We start from the raw sequence: 22107 nt of genomic DNA, 5'->3' as shown, positions 1-22107 counted from the left end.
AAATAGGGCAGTAAAACTCATCAAAATAACTCATAATAACTCGTAATTAAAATAAATTATTTGTAAAAAACAATCCTAAATTCAATCAAATAAAAATTAATGCTAAAGTTAAAACTCAATAGTCAAATTTACAGTTGACAGTCTGCGTGCTTCATTCGTGCCATTTCGCTTGCACAAAAACTGAACACAGCATTTCCCCTTATTTCATGTTTGCTATAATAATAAAATAAGAACCCCGTACTTAATTAATATCCACAGTAGCTTATTTATGGGTACATTGTGATTACAAAAATGAAAGTGAAAAGTGAGAGTATGTTCACGCAAAGATTATTGAATAAGCATGCATACCATGTTATATTAAAATAGTTACCCCTTAGTTTTAAAATACTTACAGTATAAATATTTTTTGAATTTTTATTCCCCAAACTTTGCATATTGTTCCCCTTTATACAGATGTGTAATGTAGATGTACATAATTGTTACAATTATTATAATTATGTGGAATTATGTGCAGGGTATAATCTAAAGCGTTACCTAAATAAATTTACCTAAATAGATAATGTTACATAGCTGATTAAAATACATAATTTGTAATCACATACATAAAGAACAAACACGAATTAAAAACAAAACAAACACAAATGTCATTAACCATTTTTACATTTTTTTAATTCACTGACTCGCACTCATTTTTTAACTATACACATTCAACTTTTTAACAAAAAATCGACTTTAATTTCCAATTGAGTTTAATTATTGTTGAAACTTACATCAATGCATTTCTTGAAATGTAAACAGTACTGTGCAGTACTTCTTTTATTTACTGATTGTCTAGTTACTGCTTGTATTCTATACATGTTTCTGATTCCCTTGTTGTACCTCTATTGCATTTTTTATTTGTAACTGAATATAGATAATACAGCAGAAACTGGGGTCATATTGCAATACAATGCCCATTCAGTGTCATCCCTTCAACAATTCAGTTCATTACTGCTTAGTGGCTCTTTAACTGCATTCTTTTATGTCTTTATTTGTACCACACATTTAAAAGTGTAATCTTTGAAACATAATGACCATTGAAAAACAAACAAACAAACAAACAATCAAACCTCTATACTAAACATTGGAATTTAACACACACATTATAGACCACAAATATTCCTATGTTTATTCATACATTTTACATAACAATCGTGCTTTTTCATATGACACCATTTAAATACATGTCCTATGTATAATTTGTTTTAGGCAGTGTTACAGTTAAAAATATACAAAACAATATAATTTCTTACGAGACATAAATTCTATTATGTTTTATAATCCTTTTTATAATCATCACTTATTTCCCATAACTTCCATAAGATATGTAATTCAGAGATCAAAATATTATTGCAGAAAACAGCAATTTCAACATTTAGACAATGGAATACAGACATCCAAGGTTACATGTTTCACACAATACAGTTTTACAATAAAGTTCCAGATAAAACTGCAGAAAAGAAACTTTGTACAAAATTCACAGGACGAAGCCATTTCACATTTATGTACAGTCGTGGCCAAAAGTTTTGAGAATGACACAAATATTAATTTTCACAAAGTCTGCTGCCTCAGTTTTTATGATTGCGAATTGCATATACTCCAGAATGTTATGAAGAGTGATCAGATGAATTTAATTTTATTGTGAAGTACCTCTTTGCCATGAAAAATAACTTAGTCCCCCAAAAAAACATGTACATTCCATTTCAACCCTGCCATAAAAACACCAGCTAACATCATGTCAGTGATTCTCTGGTTAACACAGGTGAGAGTGTTGACGAGGACAAGGCTGAGATCACTCTGTAATGCTGATTGAGTTAGAATAACAGACTGGAAGCTTTAAAAGGAGGGTGGTGCTGGAAATCATTGTTCTTCCTCTGTTAACCATGTTTACCTGCAAGGAAACATGTGCAGTCATCATTGCGTTGCACAAAAAGGGATTCACAGGCAAGGCTATTGCTGCTAGTAAGATTGCACCTACATCAACCATTTATCGGATCATCAGAAACTTCAAGGAGAGAGGTTTAATTGTTGTGAAGAAGGCTTCAGGGCGCCCAAAAAAGTCCAGCAAGCGCCAGGATCGTCTTCTACAGTTGATTCAGCTGCGAGATCAGGGCAACACCAGTGCAGAGCTTGCTCAGGTATAGCAGGCAGGTGTGAGTGCATCTGCACGCACAGTGAGGCCAAGACTTTGAGGATGGCCTGGTGTCAAGAAGGGCAGCAAAGAAGCCACTTCTCTCTAGGAAAAACATCAAGGACAGACTGTTATTCTGCAAAAGGTACACGGATTGGACTGGGGTAAAGTCAGAGAAGAAAAGGTGAGCGCTACAATCAGTCCTGTGTCATGCCAACAGTAAAGCATCCTGAGACCATTCATGTGTGGGGTTGCTTCTCAGCCAAGGGAGTGGGCTCACTCACAATTTTGCCTAAAAACACAGCCATAAACAAAGAATTGTACAAAAACATTCTCAGAGACCAACTTCTCCCAACCATCCAAGAACAGTTTGGTGATAAACAATGCCTTTTCCAGCATGATGGAGCACCTTGCATAAGGCAAAAGTAATAACTAAGTGGCTCGGGGACCAAAACATCAACATTTTGGGTACATGGCCAGGAAACTCCCCAGACCTTAATCCCATTGAGAACTTTTGGTCAATCCTCAAGCAAACCCCCCCCCCCCTACAAATTCTGGCAAACTCCAAGCATTGATTATGCAAGAATGGGCTGCCATCAGTGAGGATGTGGCCCAGAAGTTGATTGACAGCATGCCCGGTCGAATTGCAGAGTTCTTGAAAAAGAAGGGTTAACACTGCTAATATTGAGTCTTTGCGTAAACTTAATGTAATTGTCAATAAAAGCCTTTGACACTTATGAAATGCTTGTAATTATACTTCAGTATACCATAGTAACATCTGACAAAAACATATAAAAATCACTGAAGCAGTCGACTTGGTGAAAATTTATATTTGTGTCATTCTCAAAACTTTTGGCCACGACTGTAGGTACTTGTCTCCTCGTAGCAAACATTTTTAAGACGATCCAATGCATTTCACATGTAGCTGCCTTTGATGCAAACTGTCACCACATCATTGCTCTATCATTGGAGCAGTCTTGTGCTTTTGGGTGGCAAAAAGGGCCAAAAGACCCCAAATGTTTTTTTTTTATATATGCTACTAACTCGGGAGAATATGTAGTTTACTTCCCCAGAAAACATGGCACAATCTAGTAGTGTAAACAATTGTTGGGATCGTTAGAGCTTTTTATTTAACTGATGGTCATGCAAATTCCGACTTCAATTTTAGTTTCTAACAGGCTTGAAGCCCCAATATGCACTTAGGGCCAGAGACATATCTTAGATAGGATTCTTTTGAGATATTCCTGAGGGGACGTGTAAACAGGACAATAGTGTGTAGATGATAGTAAAAATGTTCACCCTGTGTTGTTTGTGTTTTTGTACCCTGTGCTTTACAAACTACATACTGCCTGGCATAGATTAGTTTTTGCTTTAGTCTATGATTTTGGTCCTTGGTAACAACACGAAAGTAGTAAAAGCATTCTGAAAAATAATTCTGCAAATGTTTCAGTCACATACAATAGTTTCTCTTTTTTTCTCAATACTAACAGTCTCTCTCAACAAAAATATTAAACAACACAATAACGGGTCATCCGAGGGTTCTACAAATTTGTTGTGCTTCTGGCACAGGGCTCGCTTGATACACCTTGGATTTCCCAAATGACCCAGAATGTAACACCGACTTTCCCTTTGATGCTTTTGAATTCCCTCTGTGCTTTAGTCCCCAGTGCAACATAGAAACAGTGTACACCTCACAGATATCATTTATGCATTGCAAAGCAGTGCACTGTCCGTAAATCTAACTCACAGTATAACCTTAGTAGAGACATATACACATGATACATAGTATATAAGTCATTTTTTAACACTTGACGCTTTGTATTTTGCATTTGGAAAACTTACAGGGTGTACGTTTTACAAATGCAAGTTCGTATAAATGTTTTTTTCTTCACTTTTTGTGTTTATCTTGATTATGTATGACTGTACCCTGGAGGTAGATGATTCTATAACTGTATAAACATGGAAGTCCTCTGTGTTGTTAATCTTTGATTGCTCTCGGCTGGGGTGCACCTCTACTGGTTTTAGACATTGGCATCATTGCCAGGTATAGCTGAAGAAGATTTGTCAGCCGGCACCTGCGGCTGTGCTTGTTGTGGTGGTTGCTGGGGTGACTGCGGTTGCTGGGGAGATTTCAGCTGCAGTTGTGTCTGGTTCGGTTGCTGGGGCGATTGCGGTTGCTGGGGCAATTGCGGTTGCTGTGGTGATTGCGGTTGCTGCGGTGATTGCGGTTGCTGGGGGGATTGTGGTTGCTGGGGTGATTGTGGTTGCTGGGGTGATTGTGGTTGCTGGGGCGATTGCCGCTGCTGCGGTGATTGTGGTTGCTGGGGCGATTGCGGCTGCTGCGGTGATTGCGGCGGTGATTGCGGTTGCTGCGGTGACTGCTCTGGTTGCTGTGGCTGCTGTTGCTCTGGTCCATTCTCCTGTGTTTGCTTCACTGCTGCAGGATGCAGCATGATCCTGATTCGCTGAAATAAAGCATTGGGTCCGGAACCAATGAGCACATATATATGTCTATCATGTGTCCTAACAGCAACCTACATTGACCACATTTACGTGCACATTTGTTGAGGTCGATATTCTGGATAAGCTTTATACTGAAAGGATGCACATTCTTTTCTTGGCATTCTTTGTAAATATTAGAGATGTTTACAGGACTCTTGTAATGAATTGTTCTGCATTTTTGTAATTCTGGAATGTACTCAACTAATTTAATTTAAGCTATGTACTGTACTTAACAAAACAAAAAAACCCATAAACATCATAAATTGTAAAGGGTGGGACATGTGTTTGTGTGTTTACTTAAATATTAACATTTGAACAAATTCTGGTTAATATTAGAATTATTTTAATTAAATATATAATTAAAATAATTTTAATAACTAAACCAAAAAGACGATTGAACGCATTAGAACCCATTATCTTTTTTCATTTTGTCCACACTGGATGCGGCGCAGCGCGGCTCTTTATGTGTGGTGTAAATGTGAGAAAGAACGGTAAAATCCAGGCTAACAGTCACATGATCATTAAAATTAATTTATTTTGTTGTGTCAAATCAGTCTGAAGTGGCAAAATCAGATTAATGTGAACCAAGCTGGTTTTTAGTGAGCACTTGGACTGAGAATCACAGAGGATTTTATAACTAATGATGAAAAATGTGACTAGTAATGGTAGTTGCTCAAAAGCAGTTCACAATTTGTAAAGAAATCGTCTCGGTTACGTTTGTAACCTCGGTTCCCTGATGGAGGGAACGAGACGTTGTGTCGAACCGACAGATGGGGTACGTCCCTTAGAACCAATCGCTTCCGACTTCTCTAGAAAAGGCCAATGAAAATTGGCGAATGAAATTTGCTTGCCAGACTCCGCCCCCGGAAATCCGGGTATAAAAGGGAGACGGCGTGCTTCATTCATTCACCTTTGTTCTGAGGAGCCTGAGACCTCTCACGACTGCTGCAGAGGACAGCACGTGTTGTGGCAAGGAGGACACAACGTCTCGTTCCCTCCATCAGGGAACCGAGGTTACAAACGTAACCGAGACGTTCCCTTTCTGTCGGTCTCTCAACGTTGTGTCGAACCGACAGATGGGGTTCCAATGGAAAACGCCATAACACTGTGCCCTGTCACAATCTCAACGAAGCGACAGTGACTGGCCTGGGTGAGTCAGCCGTGAGCGCTACCGCGAAATTGTAACCTACCAGTGGGTAGGTAGGGGGTCCCAGAGTTTTCTTGAAAGGTGGGAAGGCCCCTACCTTCGGCCTCACAGACGGCGGTCTTGTTTCTCTAATAGCAAGAAGCCGCCTGGAACCGTAAGGCCACTGGGTAAGCTCTACTTCCTCAAATGGGGGATGCGCTACAGAGACCACTTCCTACCGCAGGGAGGAGATAAGTGGAGATACCAACATGGTCTCACCGAAGGGGGAGAACTCATGGGAAGAAGTGCGGCTGAAGAGTAAACCGCGAGGTGGAGACCATCTGGGGAGGTCATGGGTTACCAAGGTGGGAACCAGCATGAGGATACATCAGACGGAACCGCCCTACTGGGGGGTTGCAACGTCTGATAGCACTAGGTCCGGTTAGAGCTATGTTGCGAATAACTCCGGAGATACCCAGCCTAAGGGGCAGGGCTGCTCTGCCCAGCCCGCCCGCAGGAGGTGCTTGCTAGTGATGGATGGAGTGCCTGTTCTTCACCCAGTGGGGGAAGAAGGGAGGCTAGTTAGTACGCTGACCCCCTTAGGCGAAAGGGGGAAGGTACTGTCATAGGCGTACACCCTACCGGCCGCCAGTCTTGCCTGACTGCAAGACTCGAGCCGATACCGGTTTTATGCGGAGGCTGTAGGACCTTTCTCGCGAAGGTGATGGGTGTAGCCCAACCCGCAGCTCTGCAGATGTCTGCCAGAGAGGCGCCTCGCCAATCTCTGTTTGAGACAGCCCTCCCTGCTGATCTCCAAAACAGACAAAGAGCTGCTCAGAGCTCTGAGGCTCTGCGTGCGGTCTAAGTAAAGGCGCAGCGCGCATACTGGACACAACACGGACGGGGTTGGGTCTTCCTCCCCAGTGGGGAGCGCCTGTAAGTTCACCACCTGGTCCCGAAAGGAGCGATGGGAACCTTGGGCACGTAGCCGGGCCGAGGTCTCAGGACAACGTGAGAATCCCTGGGTCCAAACTCTAGGCAGTCAGGGGACACGGAGAATGCCTGTAGGTCCCCTACCCTCTTGATGTAGGTGAGCGCCATAAGGAGAACCGTCTTCATCGTGAGATGAGGAAGAGCGGCATCCCCTAGGGGCTCGAAGGGGGGCCTGGTGAGACCTGACAGGGCTACATCCAGGTCCCAAGAGGGTATGGAGCACGGACGAGGCGGATCCCGCCTCCTAGCGCCCCTAGGAACCTAATGACCAGGTCGTGCTGCCCTAGAGACTTCCCAACAACTGAGTTGTGATGAGCGGCAATGGCGGCTACATACACTTCCAGTGTGGAGGGGGAGAGGTTAGTCTCGAGTCTCTCTTGTAGGAAGGACAGCACGGACCCGATCGCACAACTCCGTGGGTCTTCTCCTCTAGTAGCACACCAGGTCGAGAAGAGGCGCCACTTGTAGGCGTACAGTCGCCTAGTGGCAGGTGCCCTAGCCTGAGAAATGGTAGCTACCACCACTGGGGGCAGACCACTCAGGATCTCCTCGACCCGTCCAGAGGCCAGACATGGAGGCTCCAGAGGTCTGGCCTGGGATGACATAACGTGCCCTTCCCCTGGGAAAGCAGGTCCTTCGTCAGGGGAATCGGCCAGGGGGGAGCTGTCATCAAGAGCCTTAGCTCTGAGAACCAAGTCTGGTTGGGCCAGTGTGTTACAATGAGTAACACTTGCTGCTCCTCTTCCCTGACTTTGCACAGGGTCTGTGCAATGAGGCTCACTGGGGGGAAGGCGTACTTCCGCTTGTCCCGCGGCCAGCTGTGCGCTAGGGCATCTCATGCACTTCCGGGGAAACACGGCACTGGGGCGAGTAAGGCATGGAGCCGCTCTCAAACCCGAGGTACCATGTATCCAGCCGCGAGCATTGGGAGAGGCAGTGCGGGCACTGCAACCCAACGCCGGCGTTCCGGGAAAGCATGGCTGACATTTCGACGTCCGCTCCTTCCTGATCTCGACCCCTCGAGGGAGGGAGCTTCAACGAATCATCGGAGTCTGATGCCAGTAAGTCACCCTCCGATGCTGCAACAGACATCTCATCATCACGTACCGTGTCCGATACATGATTGAGGAATAAGACGGCGGACCGTCTCATGGGGAACGGTCAGACGAGCAAGACGAGGTGCGAATGGTCCGCGAGCCAGTGGCTGACGGATTAGCGCTCACAGTAATCCTCATATCACCCTCGCTGCTCGCCGTAGCGGGCGGCAGGGCCGTAGTCCTGCCGTCACGGAACGGGAAGCAGACGAGGTGGTGGCTGAACCCCGTGGGAACACAGCCACCCGTGACGCAACGTCTGAATCATCAACCGCCCGCAGTGCGGGCAGGACGTATCCACAAGGGCTGCCCCAGCGTACTGGAAGCAGACCTCGTGTACGTCCCCCTCCTCGATGAGTGTGTTGCACCCACAAGAACAGCGGGACATGCCACGCTGGAGAATTTTGCTCTTTTAGAATACGGTGAGGCACCGTCTGCTAGCTCGAACACCTCTGGAACCGTCGAGACGGCCCAGGGGAAGTCGCCGCAGGAAGGGACCGTCCGCTGCACCACGTCGTAGAACCGGCAATTTGGAGTTGCTAAGTAGTAGCGAGAGTTGATCTTCACAAGCGAAGGCTCCGAAGATCAAAAGGTGAATGAATGAAGCACGCCGTCTCCCTTTTATACCCGGATTTCCGGGGGCGGAGTCGGGCATGCAAATTTCATTCGCCAATTTTCATTGGCCTTTTCTAAGTAGTCGGAAGCGATTGGTTCTCAGGGACGAACCCCATCTGTCGGTTCGACACAACGTCGAGAGACCGACAGAAAGGGAAGTATTGATATATTTAAGCGTGTTATAGGTTATTATGTTTATGGGATTTATTCTACTTGGTTTTAATAGTTTTTTATATAAACATAAAAATACACTATTGGTGGTTTGTGTAAACATGAATAGAAACATGGATTGACAGGAAAAAAGCACTGTCTCCCTTCAGCACACCACTGAATCCTTCTCCTGTATACTGTATGTGTCATCATATTATTGTGAAACTAGGTCAAGAGACGTGTCTTAAAATGCTATTACCAAAAGCCCCCTTTTCGCTGTTTTCGATGTGTTTGGTCATGCACAGATAAAAAAGGTGATGAAAAGTAAGAATAAGCTGTAAACATGACCCAAAATTTTACTGATACAGGCAAGACCCACGATGTAAATCTTGTGATCCAGAAAAGAAATCGGACAATTGGTTTGTGTTGTTTACATGACACGGCAACAAACCAAATAGTAACATATCATAATTAAAAAATAAATATTGATGTGCACGTAAAAGTAGTCATTTTAATGTATTTTCATGTTATTCAATTTTCAGCTATTCTGTTCTTAGTAAATTAAAGCTAAAACTACAGTGTGCTACAGAAGAGAAACTGTTGTAAAATAGCAATGATTTTATTTGATGAAGTTACCTCCTTATATGTGCCCTTCAGATTGAGGAACATGTAGACCATATAGCCGGGTATGAGAACCATAGAGGATAGCGCCATGAGCCATCCCACTCCCTGCCCCCATTTAGGGAACACATAGTTGTTCATGGTAAGAGGCACCATTTGCACAGCACTGAAGAGGAACACACCCTGCAGGAATAAACTGTTTAACGACACTGCACCTTTCACACAATTACACCATCTGGTCCCATTTCCTAATTTTATATACTGAATAAGTATTCATGAAACCTGTAACACTTTACAGTAAGGTTCCATTTGTTAACCTTATTAATTACATTAATTGACAATGAACAATACTTCAACAGCATTTATTAAGTAAATGATAATGTGCGGAATGGACGAGTGGATTCTCAGCAGCTTTGGCACTTGTGCTCTATTGCTATGGCTTGTCAGTCAGTATTGTTGTGCGGTCTCATTGGTTTAGTGATATCCCAGGTAACACAGGACGTACTGTATCTAGACCGGACCATAGCGATGTACCAAATAACGTTCCGGTAACAGAACTTTGTGATTCCCATATTTGTTGTGACGATGTATGGTTGTTGTTGGAACGTGATGATTACGTCCTAAGATGCACCTGGACCGGACCATATTCGTCTCAACGACGTTTCTGAGACGTGATGAGTACTTCTGGGCACACTGTTACGTAACATTGGTTTGATAATTTAATTTAAACACATATTATCCTTCACAATATAGAGGATTACATACCACGTCGCTACAAAGTTTCCCATTAGATTAATTCTCGACGTTACTTGAAGATGTGGCCACAACGCAGTGGCGTGCACAGGGGAGGGGCTGTGGGCTTTAGCAATTCAAAGTAATTCAACGTCCCAGTGTGCTTTTTTAAATTTAAGTTACTAGCATGATTGCAAATTTATAGAGGCAAAGAACAAGATGAACAAAAATGCCCATAATATATGATAAATGGGGAAGAAACGCCACATGCACAATAAAACGTTACATATATGTACAATATTTCAACTGCCGCGACTGAAATGAACGAAAAAGTCGATTACACCATCACATGTAGATCTAGTTTTTTTTTCTTTGATGAGTTTAGCATTACAACCAGTGACCGATCTGTTGAGATTATGAACGTTATACTGGCCAATCAGAGGTGTCTAAATGAGTTACTGTAGAGTTTATGTAAGAGTATCACTGAGTTCATCATAAACAACGGTGTAGTCAATTTCATTGATTATAACAGGAGTTTTGCAAGATTAGTCATTCACTGTTTTAATGATAGGGAACATTCTTTATACAATTTCTATAAACTGTTAAATGCAAGTGTAAATAAACAAATGCCATTGACTATGTTTTAGTTGATGTTAACATAAACAGTCTATAAGTATCCCTGCTGAAAAAAGAACAATAGAAATCCAATAGAAAGCATCACAGAAATTTTAATGAGTTCCATTAAAATATCAATATGAACTATTAGCTTTTTCCATTAAAAACCATTTCACAATTCCTTTTTGCAGTGTGTTTTGGGCATTATTCCAATATGATTAATCTTCCAGATAACACCCCACCATCACACACCAGTAGACACCATTCCCTTTCTGTCGGTCTCTCGACGTTGTGTCGAACCGACAGATGGGGTTCGCCTTGAGAACCTATCATCTTCTGACTATTTGGAAAAGGCCAATGAAATTGGCGAATGAAATTTGCATGCCGGACTCCGCCCCGGATATCCGGGTATAAAAGGAAGACGGCGTGCTCATTCATTCACCTTTTGTTCTTCGGAGCCTTTGCATCTCATGATCTCCTCTCTGATCTGTGATCGTTACACTGCTGGATCCTTACGACATAATGCAGCGGACTGTCCCTTCTCACAGCGACTTCCCCTGGGCGTCTCGGCAGCTCCGGATGTGTTCGAGTTTTTTCCTTTTTTATCTAAAAGAGCAAATTTCTCCAGCACGGCATGCGCTGATCTCGTGTGTGCGACGCGCTCATCGAGGAGGGGGACGGACATGATGTCTGCCTCAGGTGTTTGGGTCTCCGGCACTCTGAGGCAGCATTTGTGGATACGTCCTGCCCGCACTGCGGGCGGATGACGATTCAGACGTTGTGGTCACGGGTAGCTGTCTTCTTTTTGGAGGCCGCCGCCACCTCGTCAGCTTCCCGTCTCGGGACTGCAGTGGCTACGGCCCTGGCTGACGACGATGAGATGTCGCTTGCAGCATTGGAGGGTGACCTATTGGCATCCCTCGGGGGGTTGAGCCCAGGAAGAGGCGGGCGTCCAGATGTCAACCATGCTTTCCCGGGCCGCCGCGAGCATTGGGCTGCAGTGCACCGCACCCCCCCCCCAGCACTCGCGGGTGGATACGTGGTACCTCGGGTCTGGGCACGACTCCAAGCCGCAGTCCTCGACGGTGAAGAAGCAGATCCTGCCCCGCCGCGACTCGGCCACCTTCCGGCCGTCGAGATCCCGTGCGGAGTCTGCTTCCCAGCAGCCCCGGCCCTCCTCGTCGCCGGCTCCGGCTCTAGCGCCCCCTAGGCAGGCGGCCTCCCTGAACAGGGCGTCGAAGAGGAAGCCATCGCCCCGTCGGCAGCTGTCGCGGAGAAGCGGCCCTGACGGGAAGACCCCAGGGAGATCGAGTACAGAATTGGGCCCGCCCCCAGCCATCCCGTCACTGGGCGGTCGGATTGGGATGGTTCCTGCCCCATCTCAGCACCTGCTGGGCCCTTCCGGGGGCCTGGCACCCACTGACTCACAAAAAGAGTTTCTTCTCTCTCTGGGGTGGGATTACAGCCGCTCTCACACTCTACGCGACGGTGGTCGGCAACTCGACGTTGCATCACGGCGAGACGCAACGTGGAGCACACACAGCAGCCCTCAGCACTCTCAGTCAGACAGTGCATTGAGCTGCGGCATCGCCGGGCAGGTAAGTTAGCAAAGCCGATCTCCTCCCGGGGGCCCTTCCCGGCAAGGGATCCGCGCTGCCCACCATCGAACCACCCCCCGGGGTGACGATGAAGCAGATCGAACCCCTAGTCCCCCTGTTTCGGTTCCTGGGAGCCTGGCTACGGCTTCCCAGGCCGTCGCAGTGGCTAGGGGGGACGATCCGTCTTGGCTACGCGATCCAATTCGCCAGACACCCGCCCAAGTTTCGGGGCGTCCTCTCTACCTCAGTCAGAGGCAAGGATGCTCCCGTGCTTCGGGCCAAGGTCGCCATCCTTCTGGCGAAGGAAGCGATCGAGCCCGTCCCTCTAGCCAAGATGTTCAGCGGGTTTTACAGCCCGTACTTCATTGTCCCCAAGAAAGTTGGGGGGTTGCGCTCCATTGTGGATCTGCGTACCCTGAACAGACAGCTACACAAGCTGCCGTTCAGGATGCTCACGCAGAGGCGCATCCTGGCATCTGTCAGACGTCAGGATTGGCTCATGGCAATCGACCTGAAGGATGCCTACTTTCATGTCTCGTTTCTCCCTCGTCATCGGCCGTTCCTACGGTTCGCTTTCGAGGGGCGGGCATATCAGTACAGGGTCCCCCCTTCGGTCTGTCCCTGTCCCCACAAGTCTTCACGAAGATCGTGGAAGCCGCCCTCACTCCCCTCAGGGAGAAAGGTGTGCGGGTACTGAACTATCTCGACGACTGGCTTATCTTGGCACACTCGCGAGATCTGTTGTGTACACACAGGGACCTGGTGCTCCGGCACCTAGATCGACTGGGACCACAGGTCAACCGAGAGAAGAGCAAGCTCTCCTCTCTGCAGAGCATCCTCTATCTTGGTATGGAACTCAACTCTGTCTCCATGACAGCGCGACTGACCACAGAGCGCGCTCAGTCGGTGTTGAACTGCCTCAAGCACTTCAGGCAGTCAGCGGTCCCCCTGAAACAATTTCAGAGGCTCCTGGGACACATGGCATCCTCGGCGGGGGTGATACCCCTCGGGTTGATGCACATGTGACCGCTCCAACACTGGCTACAGAGTCGGGTTCCCTGGAGAGCGTGGCACACCGGCAGCAGGCGTATGGTCATTACGCCTTTCTGCCGGCGCACCCTGACCCCCTGGTCCTCAATGACCTTTTTACGGACGGGAGTCCCCCTAGGGCAGGTCTCAAGGCACGTTGTGGTGACGACGGATGCCTCCCTGCAGGGTTGGGGTGCCGTGTGCAATGGGCACGCAGTGTCAGGGTGGTGGACGGGCCCCCGCCTGCGTTGGCACATCAACTGCCTAGAGTTGTTGGCTGTGCTACTTGCACTGAGGAGGCGGAAGCCCCTCGGGCAGGGCAAGCACGTGCTGATCCGGTCAAGCAGCACAACTGCCGTAGCGTACATCAATCGCCAGGGTGGCCTACGCTCACGGCAGCTAACACAACTCGCCCGACGCCTCGTCCTCTGGAGTCAGCAGGTGATCAGCTCCCTGCGAGCCACACACATCCCAGGCGACCTGAACCAGACAGCTGACGCGCTCTCTCGAGGGTCCCCTCGGCACGGATGCCTTAGCGCACAGCCGGGCGCGGGACAAGTGGAAGTACGCCTTCCCCCCAGTGAGCCCCATTGCACAGGTGCTGTGCAGGATCAGGGAAGAGGAGCATCAAGTGGTACGGGTTGCGCCCTACTGGTCCAATCGCACTTGGTTCTCAGAGCTGATGCTTCTGACAACAACTCCTCCCTGGCCGATTCCCCTGACGAAGGACCTTCTTTTGCAGGGGAAGGGCACGTTGTGGCACCCGAGACCAGACCTCTGGAACCTCCATGTCTGGCTCCTGGATGGGACGAGGAGATCCTGAGTGGCCTACCCCCTGCGGTGGTTGAGACAATCATTCAGGCTAGGGCCCCTGCCACTAGGCAGCTGTACACCTTGAAGTGGCGCCTCTTCTCGTCCTGGTGTTCTTCTCGAGGAGAAGACCCACAGAGATGCTAAATCGGGAACGCAAGAGAGACTTGAGGGAGATCTCTCCCCTTCCACACTGAAAGTGTATGTAGCCGTGATCGCAGCACATCACGAACCAGTGGCTGGCAAGTCTCTAGGACAGCACGACCTGGTCCTTAGGTTCCTAAGGGGCGCGAGAAGGCTGAATCCGTCTCGTCCGCGCTCCATACCCTCTTGGGACCTGGAAGTGGTCCTGGCGGGCCTCCAGAGGCCCCCCTTCGAGCCCCTGGGGGAGGCCGCTCTTTCTCATCTGACAATGAAGACGGCTCTCCTGGTGGCGCTCGCCTCCATCAGGAGGGTAGGGGACCTACAAGCATTCTCTGTGTCCACAGAGTGCCTAGAATTCGGGCCTGGAAACTCTCAGGTGATCCTGAAACCACGGCCTGGCTACGTGCCCAAGGTTCCCACCACGCCCTTTCGGGACCAGCTGGTGAACTTGCAGGCACTCCCCACTGGGGAGGAAGACCCAACCCCGTCCATGTTGTGTCCAGTACGCACGTTGCGCCACTACTTGGACCGCACGCAAAGCTTCAGAAGCTCTGAGCAGCTCTTTGTCTGTTTTGGAGGTCAGCAGAAGGGAGGGCTGTCTCCAAACAGAGACTGGCGCACTGGATCGTGGACGCCATTGTACGGCGTACCGGTCTCAAGATCGCCCGTACCCGTTGGCAGTGAGGGTACACTCCACCCAGGGTGTGGCCTCCTTGTGGGCACTGGCTCAGGGCGCCTCTCTGGCAGACATCTGCCGAGCTGCGGGTTGGGCTATGCCCAGCACCTTCGCAAGGTTCTATAACCTCAGAGTGGAACCGGTGTCAGCCCGTGTCTTGCAGGGCAACAGGTGAGAGACGGCGACCGGTAGGGCGTACGCCTGCGAAAGCGCCTTCCCCCCTTCCCCTCTAGGTGGGTCAGTGCGCTAATTTTGCCTCCCTTCTTCCCCCCACTGGGTGAAGAATAGGCATTCCATCCATCACTGAGCACCTTCCTGGGGACCGGGCTGAGCGGAGCAGCCCTGCCCCCTTAGGCCAGGTAACAGTTGAATTATCTACCACATAGCTCTAACCGGACCTAGTGCTCCAGACGTGGTAACCCCCCCCACTGGGTGGTTCCGTCTGATGTATTCTCATGAGTGGTTCCCGCCTCGGCGACCCATGACCTCCCTAGGTAGACTTCCACCTTGCGGTTAACTCCTTCAGTTCGCATATTTTTCCCATGAGCTCTCCCGTGATGGCGAGACCATGTTTGTGTCTCCACTAATCTCCTCCCTACGGCAGGAAGTGGTCTCTGCAGTGTTTTTCCCCCGGGGGGAATAGCGCTCTAACAGTGAGAAGCCGCCCGACACCGTAAGGGCCACTTTGCCTTAAGGGCCCCCGCCTGTGCGGCCGGTGGTAGGGGGCTTCCCACCTTTCGTGTAAAAGCTCTGGGACCCCCCTACCTCTCCACTGGATGGTCACAAATTTCACGATGGTGCTCACGTCTGACACGCTAGGCCAGTCAGCGTCGCCTCGCTAGAGATTGTGACGCGGCACAGCGCTGTGGCGTTTTCCAGAGGAACCCCATCTGTCGGTTCGACACAACGTCGAGAGACCGACAGAAAGGGAACGTCTTGGTTATGTATGTAACCTCAGTTCCCTGATGGAGGGAATGAGACGTTGTGTCCTTTATGCCACAACGCTGGCCGCCCACCGCAGTGGTCGAGGGATGCTCTCAGGCTCCTCAGCCCAAAAGGTGAATGAATGAGCACGCCGTCTTCCTTTTATACCCGGATATCCGGGGCGGAGTCCGGCATGCAAATTTCATTCGCCAATTTCATTGGCCTTTTCCAAATAGTCAGAAGATGATAGGTTCTCAAGGCGAACCCCATCTGTCGGTTCGACACAATGTCTCAATCCCTCCATCAGGGAACTGAGGTTACATACGTAACCAAGACGTTATAGTTTCCATTAAAGCCAGTACAATTCCCATTATAACAATGAAATCCATTACATTTTCTGTTGTGTTTTGGTTAGGGTTCTATAGTTTTTTTTTCAGGATGTCTTTATTTTAGCAAGTTCAGGAGAACCTATTGCCCTTTAATGGAAGTAAGGTTAATGGTTAATTTCAGACAGTTTTTAATGCTGTTAAGTTGTATGTTTTGGGAAAATGGGTCTACAGTAATTGAACTCTCCAATGTATGACATTAAATATCTTTGATTTCGTGAGACTTAGCACTTTCTTCTATATAATACAGCCATAAAATATTAACAAAATTTAACACAAATTCAACATGATTACCCACTTGATTCATACTGTTTTGTTTTGTTTAGTAAAGTAAAAGTGAACAATATTTGAAGAGTTTAGTTAAAAAAGGAGATAACTGCGTTTAAATCTTTTTTTGAAAATCATGTTTTTTATTGTTATGTTTTTATTGTTTTATTGTGTTAGTTAGCTGTATTTTTTTAGTTATTACGATTTAAATAAAAACAAACCAACTGCAAACAGAGTATAAAAACGGAGTTATCTCATTTTGGAACCAAACTCATCATTTATTTTTAATTATATTGTTTTTTTATCTGCCTATTTTGTTTTGGTTTTATTTTTTAATAAATCATATACTGATTTTGTTTTGACACTGTAAAATGCACTTGTTAACGAACACATTACAGTAATAGTAGTTTGTTTTTAAGTGCCCTTTTTTGGTCCTTCGGCCTCTGCCCCAGCAGCAGTGGCAGTTCTATAGCCTGGTGCCCTGGGCAAAGTCCCCCTTAAGTGCTGCCATCCCACCCACCCCTAAATGCTTCCCCACCCTACAGCAAAACAGTATTTTGTGCTCGCTTTAACTTTCATAGACATTTTGAAAAACACGCATAAATAATTAGTTAAGCACACAAAATAAATCGTGTTTTAAAACTAAACTGTAAAAGATTGCCAAATCCCTGACCTGCACTCTTTAATGCAAAATTACCAGTTACATCATTTTAAGAAATCTGTACAGCAATGCATATGGTTAATTCTGATGACAGTAAAGAACGAAATTTGTTAAAACGTTAAAAAATAAATACGTAAAGACCTCACGTTGTGTCAATCACATTTACACACTGCCTCCGATATTTTCATCCGTCATAAAAAAATTTGGTGAAACCTCTGATAGGATTTGAACTGCACTGAACTACAGTAGGCTACTGTTCGTTGCAAGTACACTTAAAGGTGTCATATGGCGGAAGTACGTGTTTTTCTGTGTTTTTGGTGTGTTATAAGTTGCCCATGCATGTATTAGACACGTAAAATTGCACAAATGAAAGCGTGGGAACAAAATATGCATTCTATATAAAAACGAATGCTCAACCAGACTTGCCTGAAACACCTCGTGTAACCACACCCCGGCAAATCTACGTAACTTCGCAACATGATTTGACTAAGACCGCCCAAATCAACACGTAGGTAAGGTGGGCATAATTGTAAATCTCATTGTATCGCCTGTCAGTACAATTGCTTTGGAACCTGATGTTCCGAATATGGTAAGAGGCGTTACATTTCCGTGAAATGCTTGCAGTATTTGACCAATCACTACGCACTGGTGAACTGGCCAATCATAGCACACCTCGCTTTTCAGAGCGATGAGCTTTGTAAAAAATCAGCACGTTTCAGAGAGGCAGGGCAAAGAGGAGATACAAACATGCACGGTATGTGGAAAATACAACGTTTTTTAAACTTTAAATGGTGTATACACATTGCTTTACATCTAAAACAAACAATAATATTCGTTTTAGCCGTGCAATATGACTCCTTTAAAAACAACACATTTTATGTTCAGTTAAGGATAGTGTTGTCCTTAAAGGGATACTTCACCCAAAAATGAAAATTTGGTCATCATTCGAATTGTTCCAAATCTGTATAAATGTCTCTGTTCTGATGAACACAGAGACAGATATTTGGAAGAATGCTTATAACCAGACAGATTTTACCCCCCATTGATTACCACAGATGGAAAAAATCCAATGGTAGTCAAAAGTGCCCCAGCACTGTTACATTCTTTGAAATGTCTTCTTTTGTGTTCAACAGAACAAAAAAAAATGAAAGTATTTTTTTCTACTATGGGAGTCAATGGGGGGCAAGATCTGTTTGGTTATAAGCAATCTTCCAAATATATTTCTCTGTGTTCCTCAGAACAAAGACATTTATACAGATTTGGAACAACACGAAGGTGAGTAAATGATGACAGAATTTTCATTTTTGGGTGAAGTATCCCTTTAATTGAGATGTGTCATTTCTTGGGACAACACAGTTTGTGTTACTTTCAACACAACATGTGTTAAAAATCAACACAAAATATGTTAAAACATAATGTGTTAAATATGAACATAAATTAAATATAGCCTGTAAGCCTAAGTATGTCATACTCCATATAAGTATATTATAACATTAAACTCATAAGGAGATGAATGATATTGCTGCATACATAGCATAATTTAAATTTCTCCTCTTCTCTTTTGTCAGGAAATGTATGAGAAGAACCCAATTGCAGGCAGCCAGAGGTGAAGGGGTTAACACAGACTTTTATTTAACAAAATAAGACAAAACAAAAACCCACGAGGGGGTAAAACAACAAAACAGAGGGGATCTAATAACAGACTAGACAGGACCACTAAACTAAATAAACTAGACTTAAGACAACACTTGACAAAGACTAACACTGACACTGACTAGAAGACTTACTGTGACAAGAAGTTTCCAGGACATGAAAAGACGCAACGTCTTACACAAGGCACAGAACACATCAAACGCAACGCACGAGCCCAGGACAAAGAAACATGAGGGCATTTACAGGAGAAGACAAACGAAGGATAACGACACAGGGCAGGCGAGGGTAATCAGACACGGCCGGGAAACAATACAGGAAACGAGAGGGGCGGGGCCAATGACGAGACACTGGTGAGAACGCATATTATTGTCAAAACGGCAATAATATGTTTCTCTCCACACATAACCAAAGGCTTTGTCATGGCTCTGCCACAGGACCAAGAAAAACATGACTAATAGAGGCAGAGCCATGACATATTTTCCTAATATGAGTAGACAGAGGCCTTATTTCTCATCTATAATGTTTTTGTGTGTTGATTTAGAAGTTCTCCCTCCCGCTTCGCCCCTCCTCACACTTTTGAATGAAATGAGAGATGTGTTCAGCTTTCTGCAGATCAGCAGGGGCGGTTCTAAGGTGAGTGGATATAGCCCAGAGACCTCCACAAATCATATGTGTTCGAATACAGTGGCGTAGCAAAGGTCTGGGCCCATATGCAAAAACTTTTAACGGGTCACCTCCTTCTGTTCGCGACCTCGTTGCGCATTATTGGACATCGGTTGTTTACTCAGGTTTGTTATTTACATGTTAATGCGCGTCAATCGTGCTCAAATAGTAACGGGAGACCCCGCGCACAGTCACAAACCCCTAAAATATAACTTAAACAAAAAAAGAAAGAGGGAAAAAGCGATGCAGCCAGTGTCTTGAACGTGTTTTTACATGCAACATGTGAATGGCCCTAACATTTATATGATAAAACAGTTATCAAACATTAAACATTTAGCTACTTTCATCACGCTGGCTCCATCACAGTTAAAGTGGACCTTAACCTCGGCTTCTGTCTGTAGCAAATGTCTGTCTGTAGCAGACGGCCCCTAAGGGATGCGTACACGACATGGTAAGACTAATAAAACATTCGGGGCTTTACTGAAAACATTCAGGGCTTCAGCCCCCTTAGCCCACCCCTAACGCCGCCACTGCAGATCAGTATATGACATCATGATTGTACCACTATTCGAAAGAATGCGGAGCAGTTTGGTTTTGAAGCGCTCTCGCTCCATATTTGATGTCAGTATGTGTGCTGATCAGACAGCGCAGCGCGGCATAAAGTTGAACACACCACCCTGAGAGGCGGGCGCACTCTCAAGAGTCCCGATAAGTTTAACTGATGGCATGGTAACATGAAATGACTGGCGTGTCGTGCAAATGGGCGGTAAAAAACGATTGCACATTTTTTCTCTCGGCCACTGTGTGCCGCCCCCTGCTAAATTCCGCTATGGGCAACTGCCCACGTCACCATGCCTAAATCCACCACTGCCCAGCAGAGGTCTGTGCACACCACCAGGGCCGTACGCAGGATTTTGGAAATACCGAGGTCCAAAAACTGAATTTGTCACAAACAAAAAAATTGACTTTCTTGATCTACATGCAGTATGTGCATTTTAAAATGTTTGGAGGGCAAATTACATAACAATTGCTAAAACCATCTCGGTCTTTTCATGTTTATCAGTAATGAAAGTAAACATATGGTCAATTGATATTTTTATACAAATACTATCAGATTGAAATACAACCTGTCTTTCATAAAGGATCATAATGCATTTGGGTTTGAAATTACATAAAGGTAAGAGGTTTCCATGTTTGAGTGAACTGTCCCTTTAACTTTTTTGTGTAGCTACAGAAGTTGCAAGCACTTAGGTTTTTATTAAAAATAGGTAAAATTAATATAGAAACAGAATTAAAGAACGAGAATTTGTTTAAAAGTGATGCATTTGAATTATTTGCAAATCATATAGTTGTTTTAATAGGCTAACCACAACCTATAAACACACGCAGTTTAGCATGAACTAGTGGAGGTCTGGTAATTTTTTGTCGCATCAAACTGACATTAAACACGCAAATTATATGTTTTCGCCGTTTTGTAGTTTGGATTACTGGATATTACAATCGGTCGTTTACTCATGTTTGTTGTTTAGATGTTGACGCGCGTCAAGCACGCTCAAAACGAGAGTATAAACTACGGTGGCCCACTAGTACACATGACAACGAAATTTAAAAAGCAAATATTAGTTCACAACACATCACAATCAAGCTACAACACAATGGAATAAAGCCACAACACAACGGAATCGAGTCACAACACAACAGAATAAAGCCACAACACAACGGAAATGCTCCCGACCACTAGGGGGCACCAAAGTTCTTATTATTGTTTTATATTTTTATGGGCACATTCGGCACTTCCGTGCTTGGTTCAGTGCAGACAGCAGCGGGAGAGAGATCCGGGAGAGCATTAAGGATTTTCACGCTGATTATTAAAGCCGAGAACAAACATTCTAAGACTTTTTCTTTCAACTGGAGCGGATTCTAGTCTTTGACAGTCAGAAGAGAGCACACGACTGCTTCAGACCACTATACACATTAACACATTAAATTACTGATGACCACTGGACTTTCTGCTAAACCAACAAATCTATTGATCTATTTACTGATATAGATGAGCAAGTTTGCATTATATTCCCGTTTCCCGGGTTCGATTTTCTGCGTTTTTCGCATCCGTCAAGCATTTTGAGTGACCTTTTTTAACCATTCAGAGACACCGTACAAACGAGGGCCAAATACGAAAAAAACGCATACGACAATTTCGGACTGTATGTGCAAAGACCTTTAAAGTTGAAAAGTACTTTAATCAAAATAATAATAAAAAATACAACGTGTTTTGATCGCTGGATCGAAATTTGATTGCGTAGCCATGTTTAAAACAAGACTGTATGTTCTTCTGTACCCTTACACACACACGCACGCACGCACGCACGCACGCACGCACACACACACACACACACACACAGCGTAAACAATAGCTTTTATTTTCGATTGACAATATTTAGCTTAAGATGGCTATCCTTTTTCATGAAGGAAAACATTTCGTTGTAATTGCACCTGCTGCTGTGTGTTTTTTGTAAATAATTTGCATTTGTAAATAATAAAACGTGTATTTTCCTTGAAAACAGCAGTGTTTGTCATTTAAAAACATCTATATAATAATAACCCAATAATAGCTTATTCATTTGTATTTTGTCAGATTTTCTCAAATTTTTCCTGTCTTGTTCCTCATTGTTTCAAGT

At 45.5% G+C, this 22107-nt stretch overlaps 1 protein-coding gene across 1 annotated transcript in view; it reads right to left on the bottom strand.

The window, feature by feature from the left end:
* Positions 1-631: 631 nt before the first annotated feature.
* slc6a1a (solute carrier family 6 member 1a) overlaps positions 632-22107 on the bottom strand; it is a 32952-nt gene continuing 11476 nt past the window's right edge. The window contains exons 14-15 of the mRNA XM_057319834.1: positions 9287-9454; positions 632-4635 (exon numbers count right to left, since the gene is read on the bottom strand). Coding sequence (XP_057175817.1) covers positions 4192-4635; positions 9287-9454 — 612 coding nt within the window. The 3' untranslated portion in view covers positions 632-4191. The remainder of the gene's footprint in view (positions 4636-9286; positions 9455-22107) is intronic.

Source organism: Triplophysa rosa, linkage group LG21, assembly GCF_024868665.1.
Source record: "Triplophysa rosa linkage group LG21, Trosa_1v2, whole genome shotgun sequence".
Taxonomy (NCBI): domain Eukaryota; kingdom Metazoa; phylum Chordata; class Actinopteri; order Cypriniformes; family Nemacheilidae; genus Triplophysa; species Triplophysa rosa.
Note: the sequence above shows the minus strand (reverse complement) of the source record. Positions and strands in the feature narration are given on the sequence as shown.